The 16,746-nt window shown below is 40.1% G+C and overlaps 1 protein-coding gene across 1 annotated transcript in view; it reads left to right on the forward strand.

Moving 5' to 3' along the window:
* LOC6035372 (titin) overlaps positions 1 to 16,746 on the forward strand; it is a 237,278-nt gene that overhangs the window by 214,657 nt on the left and 5,875 nt on the right. The window contains exons 13-16 of the mRNA XM_038266621.1: positions 2,240 to 2,381; positions 11,765 to 11,888; positions 12,115 to 12,362; positions 13,936 to 14,126. Coding sequence (XP_038122549.1) covers positions 2,240 to 2,381; positions 11,765 to 11,888; positions 12,115 to 12,362; positions 13,936 to 14,126 — 705 coding nt within the window. The remainder of the gene's footprint in view (positions 1 to 2,239; positions 2,382 to 11,764; positions 11,889 to 12,114; positions 12,363 to 13,935; positions 14,127 to 16,746) is intronic.

Here is a 16,746-nt window from a genome sequence, read left to right on the forward strand (position 1 = left end):
AAAATGATCTAAATAAACGTTTTTACAAAAAAAAAAAAAAAAAAAGGGTGGATTAAGTAACGTTTTTTCTTATGAAAACATGAAATACAGGTCTCGGGACCAAAGAGCTTATTTAATAAAAAAAAAACGTTACTTAATCCACCCTTAGGTGGTTGATGCCTTCCTCACATTCAGAGGGTAATGCTATCCAAAATAGATACAAAAGGGCGGACCTTTCAGTGTTCTATCAATTTGATTCATTATTCATACCATCAGATTGGTTAGTCAGATCTCCATAATTCAGGGCACTTATGTGCTTATAACTTTTGATAGGGTTGTCAGATCTGCTATCTATCGAACTCGTTGGAAAGGTATTTCGATTAACTATCCATCGACAGGTCGCATGATAGATCCGGACAACGTTTTCATCGAAATATATGAGATCCGGCCTCTAAAAAGTGCATAAATAACACTTAAGTGCGCATAACTTTTGAGAGGGTTGTCAGATCTTCAAACTTTTGAACTCGTTGGAAAGGTCTTTCGAATACCTTTCTAAAAATGTGTAACATGACAAGGTTTCTTACAAAACCACCTTTTTTACAATCTTCCGGACTTATGTTAGAATCGTTTTTTTAGTTAACTTTTGAAGTACTTTACTAAATTTTATAATTTTCATTAGCGACTTATGGGACCCCAAGGCGGATCGAATGAGACCAATACGGTATAAATCGGTTCAGCCAGTGCCGAGATAATCCAGTGCAAATTTTTTTTATCAACATCCCACCACACACACAGACATGTGATTCTGAGTCGATAAGTATACTTGAAGGTGGGTCTAGTAGGTCAAATTAAGAATTTCGTTTTTCGAGTGATTTTATAGCCTTTCCTCAGTAAGGTGAGGAAGGCAAAAAGTTTTGCAATTCCGTCGTGAAACTACATACTATTCCTGTCATTCCCGAACGTTTGGTAAAATAGTTACCTGTTGTTGTTTTGGAATTTGTGAAATAGTTCTAGCTGTTAAAATACTAATGAGCCCATCAAATGTTGTTCCAGATATCACATAAAAACACAGTTTCGAAGATATCTTGAAATGCCTGTTTACATGAAATACTTTAATGGTACCCATAATATTTGCAGTTTATTGCACCCAAAGTTAAAGAACGAAGGGATAGTCCTCACGAAAAGAAACGTGAGGAAAGTGCTATATTGCGAGAGTATAGTCTTCTCGCGTGTTCATTCGTTCATTGGAACAGTTGATCCTATGAGTGGCTTATATGGACAAACGACCGCCACTTAGTCACCGAACCATGGTGGCCCATACGGCAAAGCCACGGTTCAATATGCCGAAGGTCTTGGGTTCGAGCCTCGGTACAGTTACTTTTTTTTGATGGATGAACTTTTTTGGAAAATGAACAATGAGTAAAGTACTCTCGGTAATTTCGGGATTTATCCTCTCCGTCCGCATACAGTACCATTTTACTACCGAATTGTGCTCTTTATCCTCTCGTATGCCGATGCCCAGTTCTGGGTGTGGATATCATGAACATTTTTTAACAGAATTAATTGCACCTCGTCCAGCTGGAATTTTAGCATAGAATTGTATCCTCTAGCGTGCAGCTAGTAATTTTTATTGACAGGCTCTTTGGCCCACATTGTGCATTCTGCTACTCAACAGTCATACCACTCTATCGTGAAACAAAGCAGCAATGTTGCGGAGCGCATTTGCTTCAATTTGTATCCACTCAAAGTGCTGGTGTTCATGGCAACCCATCGGACAGAATGGTCGTTGCGAGGGAGAAGGAACAAAAAAAAAAACGAGAGCAAAATAAAACTTATCGCACTCTAGGATCATCATCTCCTCCATCTCTCCACCCATTTTTGAGAAGATGGTGACTGTTGAACAGAACTGTTTTTTGTCCTGACGATGACGATGACGACCCTGTCCTACCCCAACCTAGCCTCCATCGCCCTCCACAATAAAGTTCATGATATTGACGCTGTTGCTTTCGAGGGATGCCGCTTCGTGCTCGAGCAATAACGAGGTTCCTTGTTGTTTTCAATTGTTCCTCGACTGCTGCATTATCCATTCCCGGAAAGTGTTATTATCATCGCCCGCGTCCAATGCTCTCCATTTTCCCCGTCATCCGGACAACCAACCCCTGGCAGCATATCGTAGACTTTCCGCTTTTCCGAGCCTTTTCACGGCTGATTTGAAACCACTATACTAAGCAGTTTTATCTTTATGTTTTTCTCTCTGCAGCATCCACCGGTGCAATTTTTCCTGGATAATCTAGAGCCCGGAACGTCGTACCGCATCATCCTGTTTGCAGCGAATGCAAAAGGTCGTTCGGAGCCGGTGATAGTGGACGACATCACCTTCAAGGGTGTGGCCAAGTACACTGGTGAGTACCTGCCCACAATTCGCCGCCCGCGCATTTGGTGCTTCTGAGTGCGCTACGTTAGACCATATATTGTCCTGGCAACGAACTCCTTTCCTTCCTCTTTTTCGACTGTCGGGGTGTTCTAGAAGGGGTTTTCTTGGGTGCTGTGTTGAGCTTATGTGTATGAACGTGTTAGGATGGTTCAATAAATAGTAAATTTCTTTAAAGATATATTCATCATTTCTTGAGATTGTTCAAAGTCCAATATCTCAGGACAAAATTTGCTTATTTGCGTATAAAAACTGATTTTCCATAAACAACAAACACAACTTTAGAAAACGTTACACGGAGAAAAAAGAGTTCCCAAAAACGTGAACAAGCGTTCATGAAAATGAGAACCTCGAACAAAGTGTTCAAATCCCATGGTACGATTTTGAAAAACGTACCATGAAAATTGAACACTTTGTTCGTGGTTCTAATTTTCATGAACGCTTGTTCACGATTTTGGGAACTCTTTTTTCTCTGTGTAACGAAACATCTCCAGGTTTGTAAGGACGAGTGCAGTGGAGAAGAGTATGTTGTTGATGATGATGATATGTATCTGCCATGACAGGACCTCTGTATTTTGCTCGTTACTTTTGTGTGCGCTGAAAAGAATTGCGAGTTCGTCGGGCTTCGCCGAGGGATAGGTGAGAAGTGGTAAAGTTCTTTTTTTGCACCATTTAAATAGAAAGTTAAGAGTGCATGTTTCTCCATTCACAGAGTGAGAATTGTGTAGATAGCCTCCCGACAAGAGCCATTAGTGAGATTTAATGTACGAAGATGAACGCGAGATGATTACTAAGCATATGTTTTTAACATTTCCATTGAATAAAATTAATGCAGACAATTCCCTCATGAATCAACCATTTTTTTAAGATGCCGCTAATGAACTAACCTTACACCCAGAACTGGGCATCGGCATACGAGAGAATAAAGAGCACGATTCGGTAGTAAAATGCTACTGTGTGCGGACTGAGAGGATAAATCCCGAAATTAGCGAAAGTACTTTACTCATGGGTTCATCTTCAAAAAAAGTTCATCTATCAAAAAACAAAGTACCGGTACCGAGACTCGAACCCAAAACCTTCGGCATATTGAACCGTGCCTTTGCCGTATGGGCCACCGCGGTTCGGTGACAAAGTGGCGGTCATGTGTCCATATAAGCCACTCAATAGGATGAACTGTTCCAATGAACGAATGAATACGCGAGAGGACTATACTCTCGTAAAAAAGAACTTTCCTCACGTTTCTTTTCGTGAGGACTATCCTCTCATTCTTTAACTTTGGGTGTAAGCATGTTAACGTGAAGTTTCAGTAGCTGAGATATTTGTCTTTATTTGTTATTTGACTTCGTAAACTTTTGTCAAAAATTGAAACTGTGCCTTAAAAAAATATCAAAAAAATCTCAAATAAAACTAATATTCATTTTGTGCAGCTTGAATTTAGAGTCAAACTGTGAATTTTAGTTGCATAAATAAAAACAATTAGTTGGCAATTCGTATGACTTTCATTGATAAATGTTCCGATCCAGATTTGATTTCATCACTAGTTATGTCTCTACTGCGAACCTCTGCCTCTCTACCAATCTACTGTACAGCATCACATGCGTTGAACGTTACAACCGTACTTGTAAACACACCCACCCACACACAACACAATTCAACAGTTGGAAAACCTGTGTTTCGGGCCACACTCTTACTCGTCCTCGGAAATGTGCTGTGTTTCTCAAAGAGTTCGATAACCAGGGAGAGCAAAAATCGGTGACATTATTTCCGAACAACATCTTCTCCAGCAGAAGTGTTGGATTGCTGTTGCGTAGAAAATGTATTCATGAGAGATTGCTTTATTCCGGCGATTGTTACATTGCATCAGTGCTGTTGGCATCGTCATTTCGGTATTTCCGGGAGCAGCAATCGGTGCGTAGGAAATTTCCCAGGGCTCTTTCCGTCGTGTCGTGGTTGTAGCGTAGGAAATTTGGGGTTCTTGCACGAGCACTGCAGCAGGCTCTATTTGATGCAGGCTTCGATACCGTTATTCCAGTTGATAAAAAGAAGAATTACATTTCTTTATTTCTCTTGCCTTTACCTGCATATCATAACAAAGAATCAATTTACATGGAATATACATTTGAGAACCTAGATTTTTTAATGCAACTGAGTGTACAAACGGTCAGTGAATCGCTCTAAGACCTCCCCTTGCTGTACTTGTGTGGAGCATGTTGGGATGTTTTCGTACCAAGTGAACAGGACAGGATCCACGTCCGACAGCAGCAACGTGGTGCTGCTGACTCGAACATGACTTCGGCACCCTTCTCAACTCATGTCGATGGTCAAGTTCCGGAAACTCTGGTACCTACCTACTGCAGCTCTGAAAGGTACCGGAAGCAAATTGCATCCTTTCATAAGTATAAATTTTCCAAGCAGTACTAATTTTTTCCGATTCCCATCATACGTTCTGATACATTGCACTTGCCCTCTTTTGTGGGGCTCACTTCGTCTAGGAATCATCTACAACCTGTGATAAATAGTTTTGGCACAGTGGGAAACCTACCCGAGCATGGGTAAATAACAAGGGAAATGCGTAAAAATACATTTCTCTGGTATCAATTCTAAATTTTGGTATTCCTGAACCCTTCAAAATTTGTCTTAAAGATTATGCAAGAGCAAAATGTGGTATCATACCAATTTAAGGTATTGTTTTGATATTGAAAAATTGCAGCATTTGTCAATGATCGAACTCCAAATTTTCGTATTATTTTGGTATTACTCTGAAACTATGGGAAAATTGTGACCGATTTTGACAAAATAATTAATTTTGCGCTAAAATGATGTCTCATAGCAAATGATTTCATTGAAAACCAAAAATTTCAAACTTGATCTTGAACATTTTTGATATAAGGGAAATATACCCATTTTACCCAGATGTATCAACAATGGATAGTTGCTTGCTCACTTTTATTTGACCTATTTATTATTATAAAACAGTCCAAAACACTTTATGAAAGCTGTACCTAATTCATGATCAATTTTGTGCGGAAGACCTCAGAAATACCTGCGGAGATCTGATTTTTCAAGGGCGTGGGAGAACCTAAAAATAAAACCATGGCAATACCAAGTTTTGGTATTCAAGCATACATACCATACCAATCAGTCTAGAACACCATACTCGGTGCCCGTGCTGTATCAAGAAGGTTGTTCCATGTTGCTCGGTTCTGAACTGCAGCTCGCCAGTCTCCTAGGTTGCAGATCTTTCTTAGGTCCGCCTCGATCTGGTTACCCCATCGTGCACGCTGTGCTCCTGCTCTTCGGCCTGTGCCGCCATCCAGTCGCGTGCGGTCAAAGAGCATCCTGACAGGATGGTCTTCGTCCATCCTCGCGACATGGCCGGCCCACCTGAGTCTCCCGATTCTCGCCAGGGTGAGGATTGTCGGTTCTCCCAGCAGCGCGTGCAGTTCGTGGTTCATTCGCCTTCGCCACTCGTTCTGAGCTATAAGTACTCCACCGTAGATCGTTCGCAGCACCTTCCATTCGAAAACTCCAAGGGCTCGTTCGTCCTCTTGCCACAGCGTCCAGGTCTCGTGGCCATAGAGGGCAACCGGTCTAATCAGTGTCTTGTACAGGGTCAGCTTCGTGGCGCGTTGCACTCGATCAGATGTCAAGGTTTTCTGTAATCCAAAGTAGGCGCGATTCGCGGAGTGGATACGTGTCCGGATCTCTAAGCTGGTGTCGTTATCGGCCGTTACCAGCGATCCCAAGTACACGAATTTGCTCACCTCCTCCAGTACATCGCCATCCACAGCTAAAGGGTTGGGTCTTGGGGGTTCAACATCCTTTGAGCCCCTCCCTTTCATGTACTTTGTTTTCGTCGTATTCATGGCCAACCCAATTCGTCTTGCTTGCGTCTTTAAGGCGGTGTAAACCCTTTTCCCCGTCTCTAGGTCTCTCGCTATAATGTCAATGTTGTCCGCATAAGCAAGAAGTTGGACTGTCCTGTTGCAAATCGTGCCTCTCGTGTCTATACCTGCTCTTCGCACAACTCCCTCAAGTCCGATGTTAAACAGCGCATTGTATAAGCCGTCACCTTGTCGTAACCCTTGGTGCGATTGGAAGGGGTCCGCTAGCTCCCCTGCCACTCGCAAGTGACACATCACACGATCCAAGGTAGCCTTGATCAGCCGAGTCAGTTTGTCCGGAAATCCGTTCTCGTGCATGATCTGCCATAGCTGTTCGCGGTCGACTGTATCATACGCTGCCTTGAAATCGATAAAAATGTGATGTGTGGGCACGTTGTACTCACGGCATTTCTCGAGGATCTGCCGGAGCGAGAAAATTTGGTCCGTGGTGGCCTGAGCGCCAGTAAACCCCGCTTGATAGGGGCCCACCAACCTCCGTGCGTACGGTGTCAGCAGACGGCAGAGGATGGGGAGAGGATTTTGTAGACCGCGTTGATAAGCGTGATGCCGCGGTAGTTGCCGCAGTCCCCTTTTTTCAAGCAATGTTCAAAAATCCAGGAGACCTTAACTTGGTATTGAAATGGTTTTATTTTGTGGTATTTATTTTACCCTTGGAATAACATGGTTGTGCCCTTCCTCAAACAAGATTATGGTATGATTTAATGGTATTTTACCATCTATTACTGGGCAACCAAGGGCACATTTTGTTACCTGTTATTTGTCCAAGTTATACCAAAATTTGGTATTCCCGTGTTATTTACTCCTGCTCGGGTATGAGAGAGGACAACTTATTCTGTAAATCATATTAAAAAAGCGAACCATTCGGATTAAGAACTTACTGGTTACACACAAGACCCTCTGTAATTACTCTTAACCTTAAGAAAACTGTAATTACAAAAGCCGACTTGTTAAAAAACCTGGGAGTTCAAAAACTTGAATGAAGAGAGCACCCAAACCTTTTTTCACACCAGTCAAAAATTGAGTTTTCGTTTTAAACCAACTCAGACTTACATCGTTGGAAAAAAACATAGGTTTCAGAACCTGACAATTTTGACAAATGTCGCTTTATTTACCACCGGAAAGGACTTAACATTTTTGATCATTGGATACAATCAGTGATCCCACATTTTTTTGCGATTAGGGCGGTAGAGTTATGATCAGGGCTGCGGAGTCGGGTCATATTACAAGCGACTCCGACTCCGACTCCGACTCCGGCTTTCTGAGTTAAGCCCACTCCGACTCCGACTCCGGCTCCGGCTTTCTACAAATTGGTGACTCCGGCTCCGACTCCGACTCCGGCCTACCAAATCTAGCCGACTCCGACTCCGACTCCGACTCCAGCTTTCCACAACTTGTTGACTCCGGCTCCGACTCCGACTCCGACACCTAATCTGTATTTGAAATATTTAAAAAATATGAATTGATCACATCACTCACATTTCAATTCACACTTGCGCGAATACTGTAAACCGGGGTGACATTTATGTTCGGGGTGTTTTGCAAAACACCACAAAAAGAGTGGTATGGAACCATACTAAGCTTGGTAGAATAGTGTTCGTTGTTCTATGTTACATGTTTTCCTCGTTATTGAAACAAAAATAAAAAATATCTTCAGATTTAAACGCATTTTCAGCACAACAATTTTTTAAGTAAATTTGAATTTTGATGTTTGGAAAATTGGAACTTTTCATTTAACTACTTTATGTATACATTCATTTTTTTAAGTTTATAAGCTAGCTACACTAATTTTTAATTGTCCTTTTCAATGAAATATCAAAAGAAAGTTTGCCTTCATGATCTAATTGACACATAAAACCAATTTGCATACATTTAAGCTGGAATTTAAAAAAAAAAGCACAGTAACTATCAAAGATACCCTGGTTTTGAAATAAACAATTTTCAAAGTAACTATTTTTTAAAGCTCTTTTAAATTTATTTGAGAAGACGTACATGGACATTGTGTGCTCCAGCCCAGTGCACATTTTAAACATATAAATCATGAGAAAATTCATTATTTGAAAAATAAATTAAAATAATATCTATGATTTCACCCCGATTTAAGGTATTTAAAAAAATATACTTGTTCAACAATATTATTTAAGGATCCACTACACGCAAACATTTTTTGCTTCGATTTTTTTAACGGATATTCTCATAACTCTGAATAGAAAACAGTTAGAGTCCCACTTCTTGTATTAAGTCCTAAAGAAAAGTTATGCAAAGAAATTGGACGAGCTTTCTGGTAAAAATATTTTCTAGACTGAAAAATTAAGTCTGTTGGTAGAAATTGTCAAAAACTATCGAAAACCCACTTTTTTCAGCATTTTATTTTTAAAACCGCTGTAACTTCACAAGGATTAGACTTAGGACAATGGTCAATACAGAGACTTTTATGTAAAATTGTCTAGAGAATCGTTTCCCGCATTCGGTTTTTGAAAATTTTGACGTTCAGAGCACTTTTCAAAAAACAATTATCAGTAAATGATTTTTGTAAATGACTGCTCCATCCTGCATTTTTCGTGAGTCTTTTTGTAACATCTTAGGCTATTTTCACAAAATTGAACGTAAAAAGAATCTGATTTTTAAATTTTTAAATAGAAAAATCTTATAAAAGTGGAGTGTTGTTTTCTTTCAGTGAATTTTTTTCGGAAAGTCCGGCAAATTTCATACAAAGTCGACTACACAGCCACAATGGTTTACTAATTTATGATTTATGACACTATAGTATAGTGTATACAAACATTGACAAAAGAGGATTAACAGATTATCATTCAGTGATCTTAGTAAAATATTACAATAACAGCTTTCCAATCACAATAAAAATGCTTTGAAAACATATCCTGAACCAAAAAATAAATTGAATAAAAAATGTCAACGCAGTGTACGCGATTCAATAAATTTAAAAAAATGGGAATTAACCTATATTATAACAAATATTGAACAATAAATAAGTTCATAAATTATATCAAATATTTTGACAACTCTGACTCCAGCTCCGACTCCGGGTCTATCAGAAATTTACGACTCCGGCTCCGACTCCGACTCCAGCTCATACAATTTAGCCGACTCCGACTCCGACTCCAGCTAATCAAGTTTCGACGACTCCGACTCCGACTCCGACTCCAGGTCCCCAAAAAGACCCGACTCCACCGACTCCGGCTCCGACTCCGACTCCGACTCCACAGCCCTGGTTATGATGGTCCAAAAAATGAAGTTTTCGACAATTTTCTCTAAATCTCTATGAGGGATTTTTCAAAAAGTCGTATCTTCCGAACAACTGAACCAATTTTAGCTTGCTGGGTTGCAAAAAAGGTGATTTGCTGGGAACTAATTGGGAAAACTAACCTAACCCTCCAATGTTGTTGGTGCCTGCCCCACTCCATACTAAATATTGAACACACCAAACTCTTAAATAAAGGACATCAAACTCGGTTCTTGGTATGGAACCACTAAATTCAACAAAAGCTTCAAAAAAGTAGATTAATTTTACTTAATTAGGTTGAACCAGAGTTCCCAGGTCTTCAAAATTTCAAACTCGTTTTAAAGTACATACCATGCTTCTCCATAGAAATTAATTTGCAGTACATTTGGTTGGAGCCTTATGGTATTTGAGGTACGATCAAACTAGCTTTTATTTAAAAGTTTTGTGTCAGTGAAATTCTCAATTTGTGGGTTAGCATGAATTAGAAGGTCTCCAGCAAATAATTCCTCAATAATTCTCCATACAAACTTTGGAGTTTCGCGGTTACTGTGTGGTATAGCCACATGATAAACTTTGAAAAACATAAATGTTCCTGAGTCTAGGGCTTTCTAGTTTATGCATCTCCTCAAATTAAAAGGTGCTTTACTTTTTTTACCTCTTTTCACCTCTCCAAATATCAGTTTTGGAGAAGGTTTGTCCAAGTTTCTGTTGCTTTCTTCCCACAGTTTGCAAAAAAAGGTCAAGTCTCCAGTAAAGAAACTGTAAGCCCCGTTTCTTTCCTTTTCACACATACTCAAACTCGGTGTCTGGTGACTGGGAGCTACATTTCACCAACCAACGATAAACGGAGGAAATGTACACAAAGTATAATAATACAATTTATCATACTTGCATAACGGAGAAACATCACACCGCCGGGCCGGGCCAAGCATTTCGGGATGTTGTCTAGGGTTCGTGTGAACTGGGCCACTCGTGTTCAGCTTAGAATAGCTTTGAGCGGCATTAAAAGGCTTTATAGTGCCGTTCGTCCCTGACGGCCAAAAATTTCCAACAATGCAGAGTCCTGCAGGTTGCAGGTCTGACTGGAACGAACCTCCACTAAAATTGTGGTAGTGATGCAGTCGGGTTCTTTCTTCGCTTCTCAAATGGACATGCATGCATGCAGTCTCCCTTGTTTTAGCCGGTTTTTGCACGGAATTTGGTCAGCTGAGCCAGAATGTTGGCACCCTAATAGGGATAGCGATACCGTGGTGATTTGGAAACATGAAATAATTAGAATTTTGTTTCAAGCAAATTGTAGATTAACATTGCAAACATGCATGATAATCAGATGATCGGCCTAACGAAACGACGAAACTTGTAATTTCATGATTGTCTTCCTTTTTTTGTCGTATGTGCATTTTCGGCCAAATTGAGTAAAGAACGCCATTTTGCTTTGAATATCTTACCATCTAACCTTCACAGATCCCCTAATTCGATTTCATCCTGAGATATTCAACAAAAACCAAAAAAAAAAAACTACGTGTATTGTTGTCACTTTTCATATGAAAGAAGGTTCAATCTTGTCGTGCTCCTTAACAGACCCTGAAAATTGCTACAAGTGCGACAACTGGCCAAAGGGATTTCAGGTTAGAACGCGTTTGACGCACGTGTTTGCCCGACTACATTTTTGATTCTAACTCGGGAAACCGGCAACCAAAACGTTTTTTCTCATTGTTTACATTGCGTGGTTGGTTTATTAAAAAAAGTTATTATTGAAATAAAACCGGTGTCTATAAATAACTTTATTCGTGTCTGAAAGCTTTTCAAAATAATTTGCATTTATCATTCGACGTAGACATTAAACACTAAAACTACCCCCTCGTGATTCATAATATTGATTTATCTCTTAAAATTCATAATGATTTACTGTATCCATTGCAAAAACCCTATCTCCGAGACAATTGAGCAGCAGAAGTAGTAGTTTATCTGGAGGGCATTAGTGCTTTTGTGTAGGACTGTTCGTCCCTTTCCGTCGGTACAGAGTTGCATCCTGCGGATCGTCGTCGTTGAGTTCTATTGCAAGGTCCTGAAGTGTGTGTCCTGTGTGTGAGCGAGACAGATAGTTTGGAGTGGGGATGGTTGAAGAAGAGGGAGGAGTCCCCCGGTTGGTTGGTCCTCGGCAGAAAGGCTGAAAGATAATACGTTTATATTTTCTGTGATTTATAGGTGTTTCCAACGTTATGAATGTTCCTTTATCGCCAGTATTAGCCGCATTAACACTTACGGTGGCGATTCTGTTTGCCGTAGTCTGCATCGTGTTGGCCACCATCTATCGACGCCACGCTAGCAAGTAAGTCCCCGAAAAGTGTGTCGGAGCCTTCGCCGGAAGAGCCCATTGTCCAAGCGGTCTAACGGTCGGAGGAGGCTCTTTGTGCGACGACCTCGACTTTGGGAGGCCGAGCCGGCCTTTATACATGTTTATTATTGCGACGTATTATCGTTCATCTTGTTTATGTTTGGTCTGCTAATCATTGCCTGTCCGTTGCACGTGTTTCTCGTTCTCTCGGCTTTTACAGGAACTCGTCCAAGAAGCTAAAGTCTGCCAAAAGCGCACATCTCACTTCGACCCCGATAGACTGCCAAATTGACTCATCTGCACACCACCACCATCATCACCATCACCACCAGACGCACGATCCGAACGGCATCCAGACGCCCCTGGTGGACGGCAGCTGTGGAACGCTGGGCCGGCGGAGTCCACAAATGGCCGGCGAGCCACCGGACGGAGATGAAACCGATCCGGATGTGATACCCAATCAATACGGTAAGCTCTATATTCACAAAGTAGCTGTACAAGGACCTACAAGGAATTTCTGACGTGGTTTGCGTGCCCTAGGCAAATGGCATCAGGCCAATCTCAGCTCGAGGGGTTTCCTTGGAATTATTATTATCGCACGTGTACACGTGCGTACGATTCAATGAATGGTTCGTGATTACCCAATCCATATGCAGTCTGTTCTGGTAGTTGCAGTAGCATTAGTGGGTGATCCTGAAGTGGTTTTTGTCCGCCATTAACGCAACGCACTTGTCACGTCCAAATCACTTTGAATGTATTGCTGCTACTCATGGCCTGTAAATTGCTCTTTGATAACATTTATTTTATTTTATTGTGACACTCGTGAGGATAAAAATATTATTGAATCTATTTTAAAATTAAATTGCAATTTAAAACTCTTTTACACACGATTGGTAACTGCTTGAAACTGATTACTATTTTAAATAAGTTGCTCATGTGAATAATAATTTTTGATCAATATTGTTTTTTAATCACTGGAAGTCAATTATTGAGAATTGAGATCGCGACAGCAGTTTTTTCAAATCTTTTGTCACATGGTGGATAGATCCAGACAGAGCGCTGGCAGTTATAAGGGGAAAGGAGGTGAAGAAGCTGAGGGCCATTCATTCTAAGTGTAATATTTGGTTGAACTAGCTTTTTAGGGGTCTTCCATTGACTAACACAGAAGGTGTCGGAAAATGTTCCACATAGTTGACACACGATAGTGCTCTGTCTGGATCTATCCACCATGAGACAAAAGATTTGATAAAACTGTTGTCGCGATCTTCAATTCTGTCTCTCTTCTTTCTGTCCTAGGTTAGTTTAATATTTCTCGCCGATAATTGCCAATATAATGAAATAATTATAAAACTAATTCAATTATTCGAGCCCGTTTTCCTTTGAACAAGTGTACAAAGTTTGAATGGATTACATTTTATCTATTTTTTCAAAGATATAAGAATTTTTGAAAAAAATGAAGCTAATTATAGATTTAAGTGGTCATAATACTAATAACTCAAATTAAAGAAATGATCTCAGTAGTTTCTAAGCAATGCAATACAAAAATTATGTATGGTAAACAAGCCTTACCCGACAAACTTCGTTCTGCCTTTTTTTCGTTTGTTGACGTTTTTAACTTTTTTGCTTATTCTGCCTCCTGTGATCAGAATTTGATTTTACGTAACTTTTCCCATACAATCTGCAGATTTTGTGGAATCGGTTCCAGAGTGGCCAAAGTTTTAATTTTTTGGCGTAAGAACTTTCTTGGACTTATACGAACCCAACGCAACAAAAAGCACTCCGATCCGATTTTCCGTTATCAAGTGATGCGCGTTCGAACAAAACCGTCAATTTTTTTTATTTATATAGATTTGGCAAACAAAGACCACTCTAGAGGACTCAGCTGAAAAATCACAATCTTAATTCTTCTTCTTAGTAACAGTCTACAAAAATGAAGTGTCTCTTGGGAAATCTATCGAGAAAAAGTACCAAGCAAGTTGCAATTACGATTTCTATCCACTTAAACCAAATTTTCGTTTTCCTTTTTTTCCCCTATTTTCAGAGCGGAGGCCACCCAAGACGACGCTTCCGACTCCGCTGTTCCGGAGTCCCTCGGCACGACTCATTCACCGGAACGGCGGCGAGCACCTGCTCCACGAGGACGAGCGCCACTGTGATGGATCCAGTCTGGCGTCACTGACCGGATCGAACAGCGAAGTGCACCATTATTCCTTCAAGCCTAGCAAACAAATTGTGAGTATATGCTTTCATTTGATTGGGGCAGATTTTTTTTTGAGGATTTGTGTCGATTAATCTCTTTTTCATTTCAAAATTTCAAAATTATACTAATTGAAATGAATAGTGCATAAACTCAGAATGCAATAATGCTCACCAGATACAAATTCCAACAATCCTAAACAAAATTCTATGAACAGCTAAATGGCCCCCCAGATTGGTTCATGGGTCAAATATTCCAACCACAGCTCAAACCATCCATAAATGTTTATTAGCCAAAAACTATGTTATCTGGCACGCTCGAGTTCAACCAGCAGCAATTCAATGAAATTTTACTGTTTCTCCTGTGCTATGTGAGCAGTGATTCCGAAAATTCTTCATCCTTTCCTGGTAGCGCCTGGAATCTGACCCAGGATCAGGATGGCTCCCAGCCAACGGTGGCGATGATGGCAGTCGAAAATTTATATAGCGAGAAAACACGCGCTTGGCCCATCGTAAAACATCCAACATTAACTGCCAAGCTGAAGTACCAACTGTTGTAGTTTGGGCCAGAGCAGAGCAAACCAAGAAAATTTCCGACCAGTAATAAAAAAAAGTGCTCTCAATCTGCTTCAAAGCTGTAGTTAGTTTGCCGGAGAGCTAACCGCGAAAGTGGAGTATCGTTACGTTTATGGCAAAATAACTGAAGAAGTTAAGAGGATGTATTTTTCGTGGTGGTTTGCAGTAAAAAAACACAGTGCCGTAATTGTGATAAAGAGAGTCAATGATGATTCTTCTATTATAATGAAAAGTTCACGTTTTTATCATAATTTTGCCAAACAGTATAGAAGCTCTTGTGATCTCTTGTACTATGATTACTAGGATTACTATTTAGATAGTACAATACTACCTGTCATTTAAAAAAAAAAAAGTTTTCGGAAAGATTTTTGATTGTCTTGAAGATAAACGCAGAAAATTTTCTGAAAGTTTTTGATAGGTTCAACTTTTTTTGCCTTCCTCACTGAGGTAAGGCTATAATCCTGCTCTAAAAATGAACTTTGTATAAAAACGTCGTAGACCCACCTTCATGTATACATATCGACTCAGAATCGAAAACTGAACAAATGTCTGTGTGTGTGTATGTGTGTGTGTATGTGTGTGTGTATGTGTGTGTGTATGTGTGTGTGTATGTGTGTGTGTATGTGTGTGTATGTATGTATGTGACTAAAATTCTCACTGAGTTTTCTCAGCACTGGCTGAACCGATTTTGACCAAACCAGTTGCATTCGACTTGGTTTAGGGTCCCATACATCGCTATTGAATTGTTTGAAGTTTCGATAACTAGTTCAAAAGTTATGTATAAAAATGTGTTTTCACATATTTCCGGATCTCACTTAAATGTATGTAAACGATGTCCGGATCCATCATCCGACCCATCGTTGGTTAGGTAATTGAAAGACCTTTCCAACGAGCCCACAACATTGAAGATCTGGCAACCCTGTCTCAAGTTATGACCACTTAAGTGATATATTTGTACTTTTTTGATGCCGGATCTCACTTAAATGTATGTAAACGATGTCCGGATCCATCATCCAACCCAACGTTGGTTAGGTAATTGAAAGACCTTTCCAACGAGTCCACAACATTGAAGATTTGGCAACCCTGTCTCAAGTTATGACCACTTAAGTGATATATTTGTACTTTTTTGATGCCGGTTCTCACTTAAATGTATGTAAACGATGTCCGGATCCATCATCCGTTCCATCGTTGGTTAGGTAATTGAAAGACCTTTCCAACGAGTCCACAACATTGAAGATCTGGCAACCCTGTCTCAAGTTATGACCACTTAAGTGATATATTTGTCCTTTTTTGATGCCGGTTCTCACTTAAATGTATGTAAACGATGTCCGGATCCATCACCCGACCCGTCGTTGGTTAAGTAATTGAAAGACCTTTCCAACGAGTCCACAACATTGAAGATCTGGCAACCCTGTCTCAAGTTATGACCACTTAAGTGATATATTTGTCCTTTTTTGATGCCGGTTCTCACTTAAATGTATGTAAACGATGTCCGGATCCATCACCCGACCCATCGTTGGTTAGGTAATTGAAAGACCTTTCCAACGAGCCCACAACATTGAAGATCTGGCAACCCTGTCTCGAGTTATGACCACTTAAGTGATATATTTGTACCTTTTTGATGCCGGATCTCACTTAAATCTAAAAAAATAGCTGAAATATGTGTCCAATCCGCTCATATTACCCATTGTTGGTAAAAAGTGAGGAAGGCACAAACCACATAGGTGGATTAAGTTAGTTTTCGTTGAGAAACTACTTACTTTTCTTGTCATTCTTCTGATTTTAAGAACAAAGTACTGGATGTCTAAGGCTGTTCTGAAAAAGCAGGCGGTTGTCCACACTCCATACAAAAATGTTCTGTTCATCTAAACAAGATCTAAAGAAGTGTCCACGTTGTTTGTTGATGGTCCCTTTAAAATTAAAAAAAAAATATCGGAGAGATTGGATACTTAAATTTTTGCCTTCCTCACCTCAATGCGGAAAGGCTATAAAATCACTCGAAAAAAGAACTTCTTAATTCGACCTCGTAGACCCACCGTCACGTATATCTATCGACTCAGAATCAAATTCTGAACAAATG

This window comes from Culex quinquefasciatus, chromosome 1 (assembly GCF_015732765.1).
Source record: "Culex quinquefasciatus strain JHB chromosome 1, VPISU_Cqui_1.0_pri_paternal, whole genome shotgun sequence".
NCBI classification, from domain to species: domain Eukaryota; kingdom Metazoa; phylum Arthropoda; class Insecta; order Diptera; family Culicidae; genus Culex; species Culex quinquefasciatus.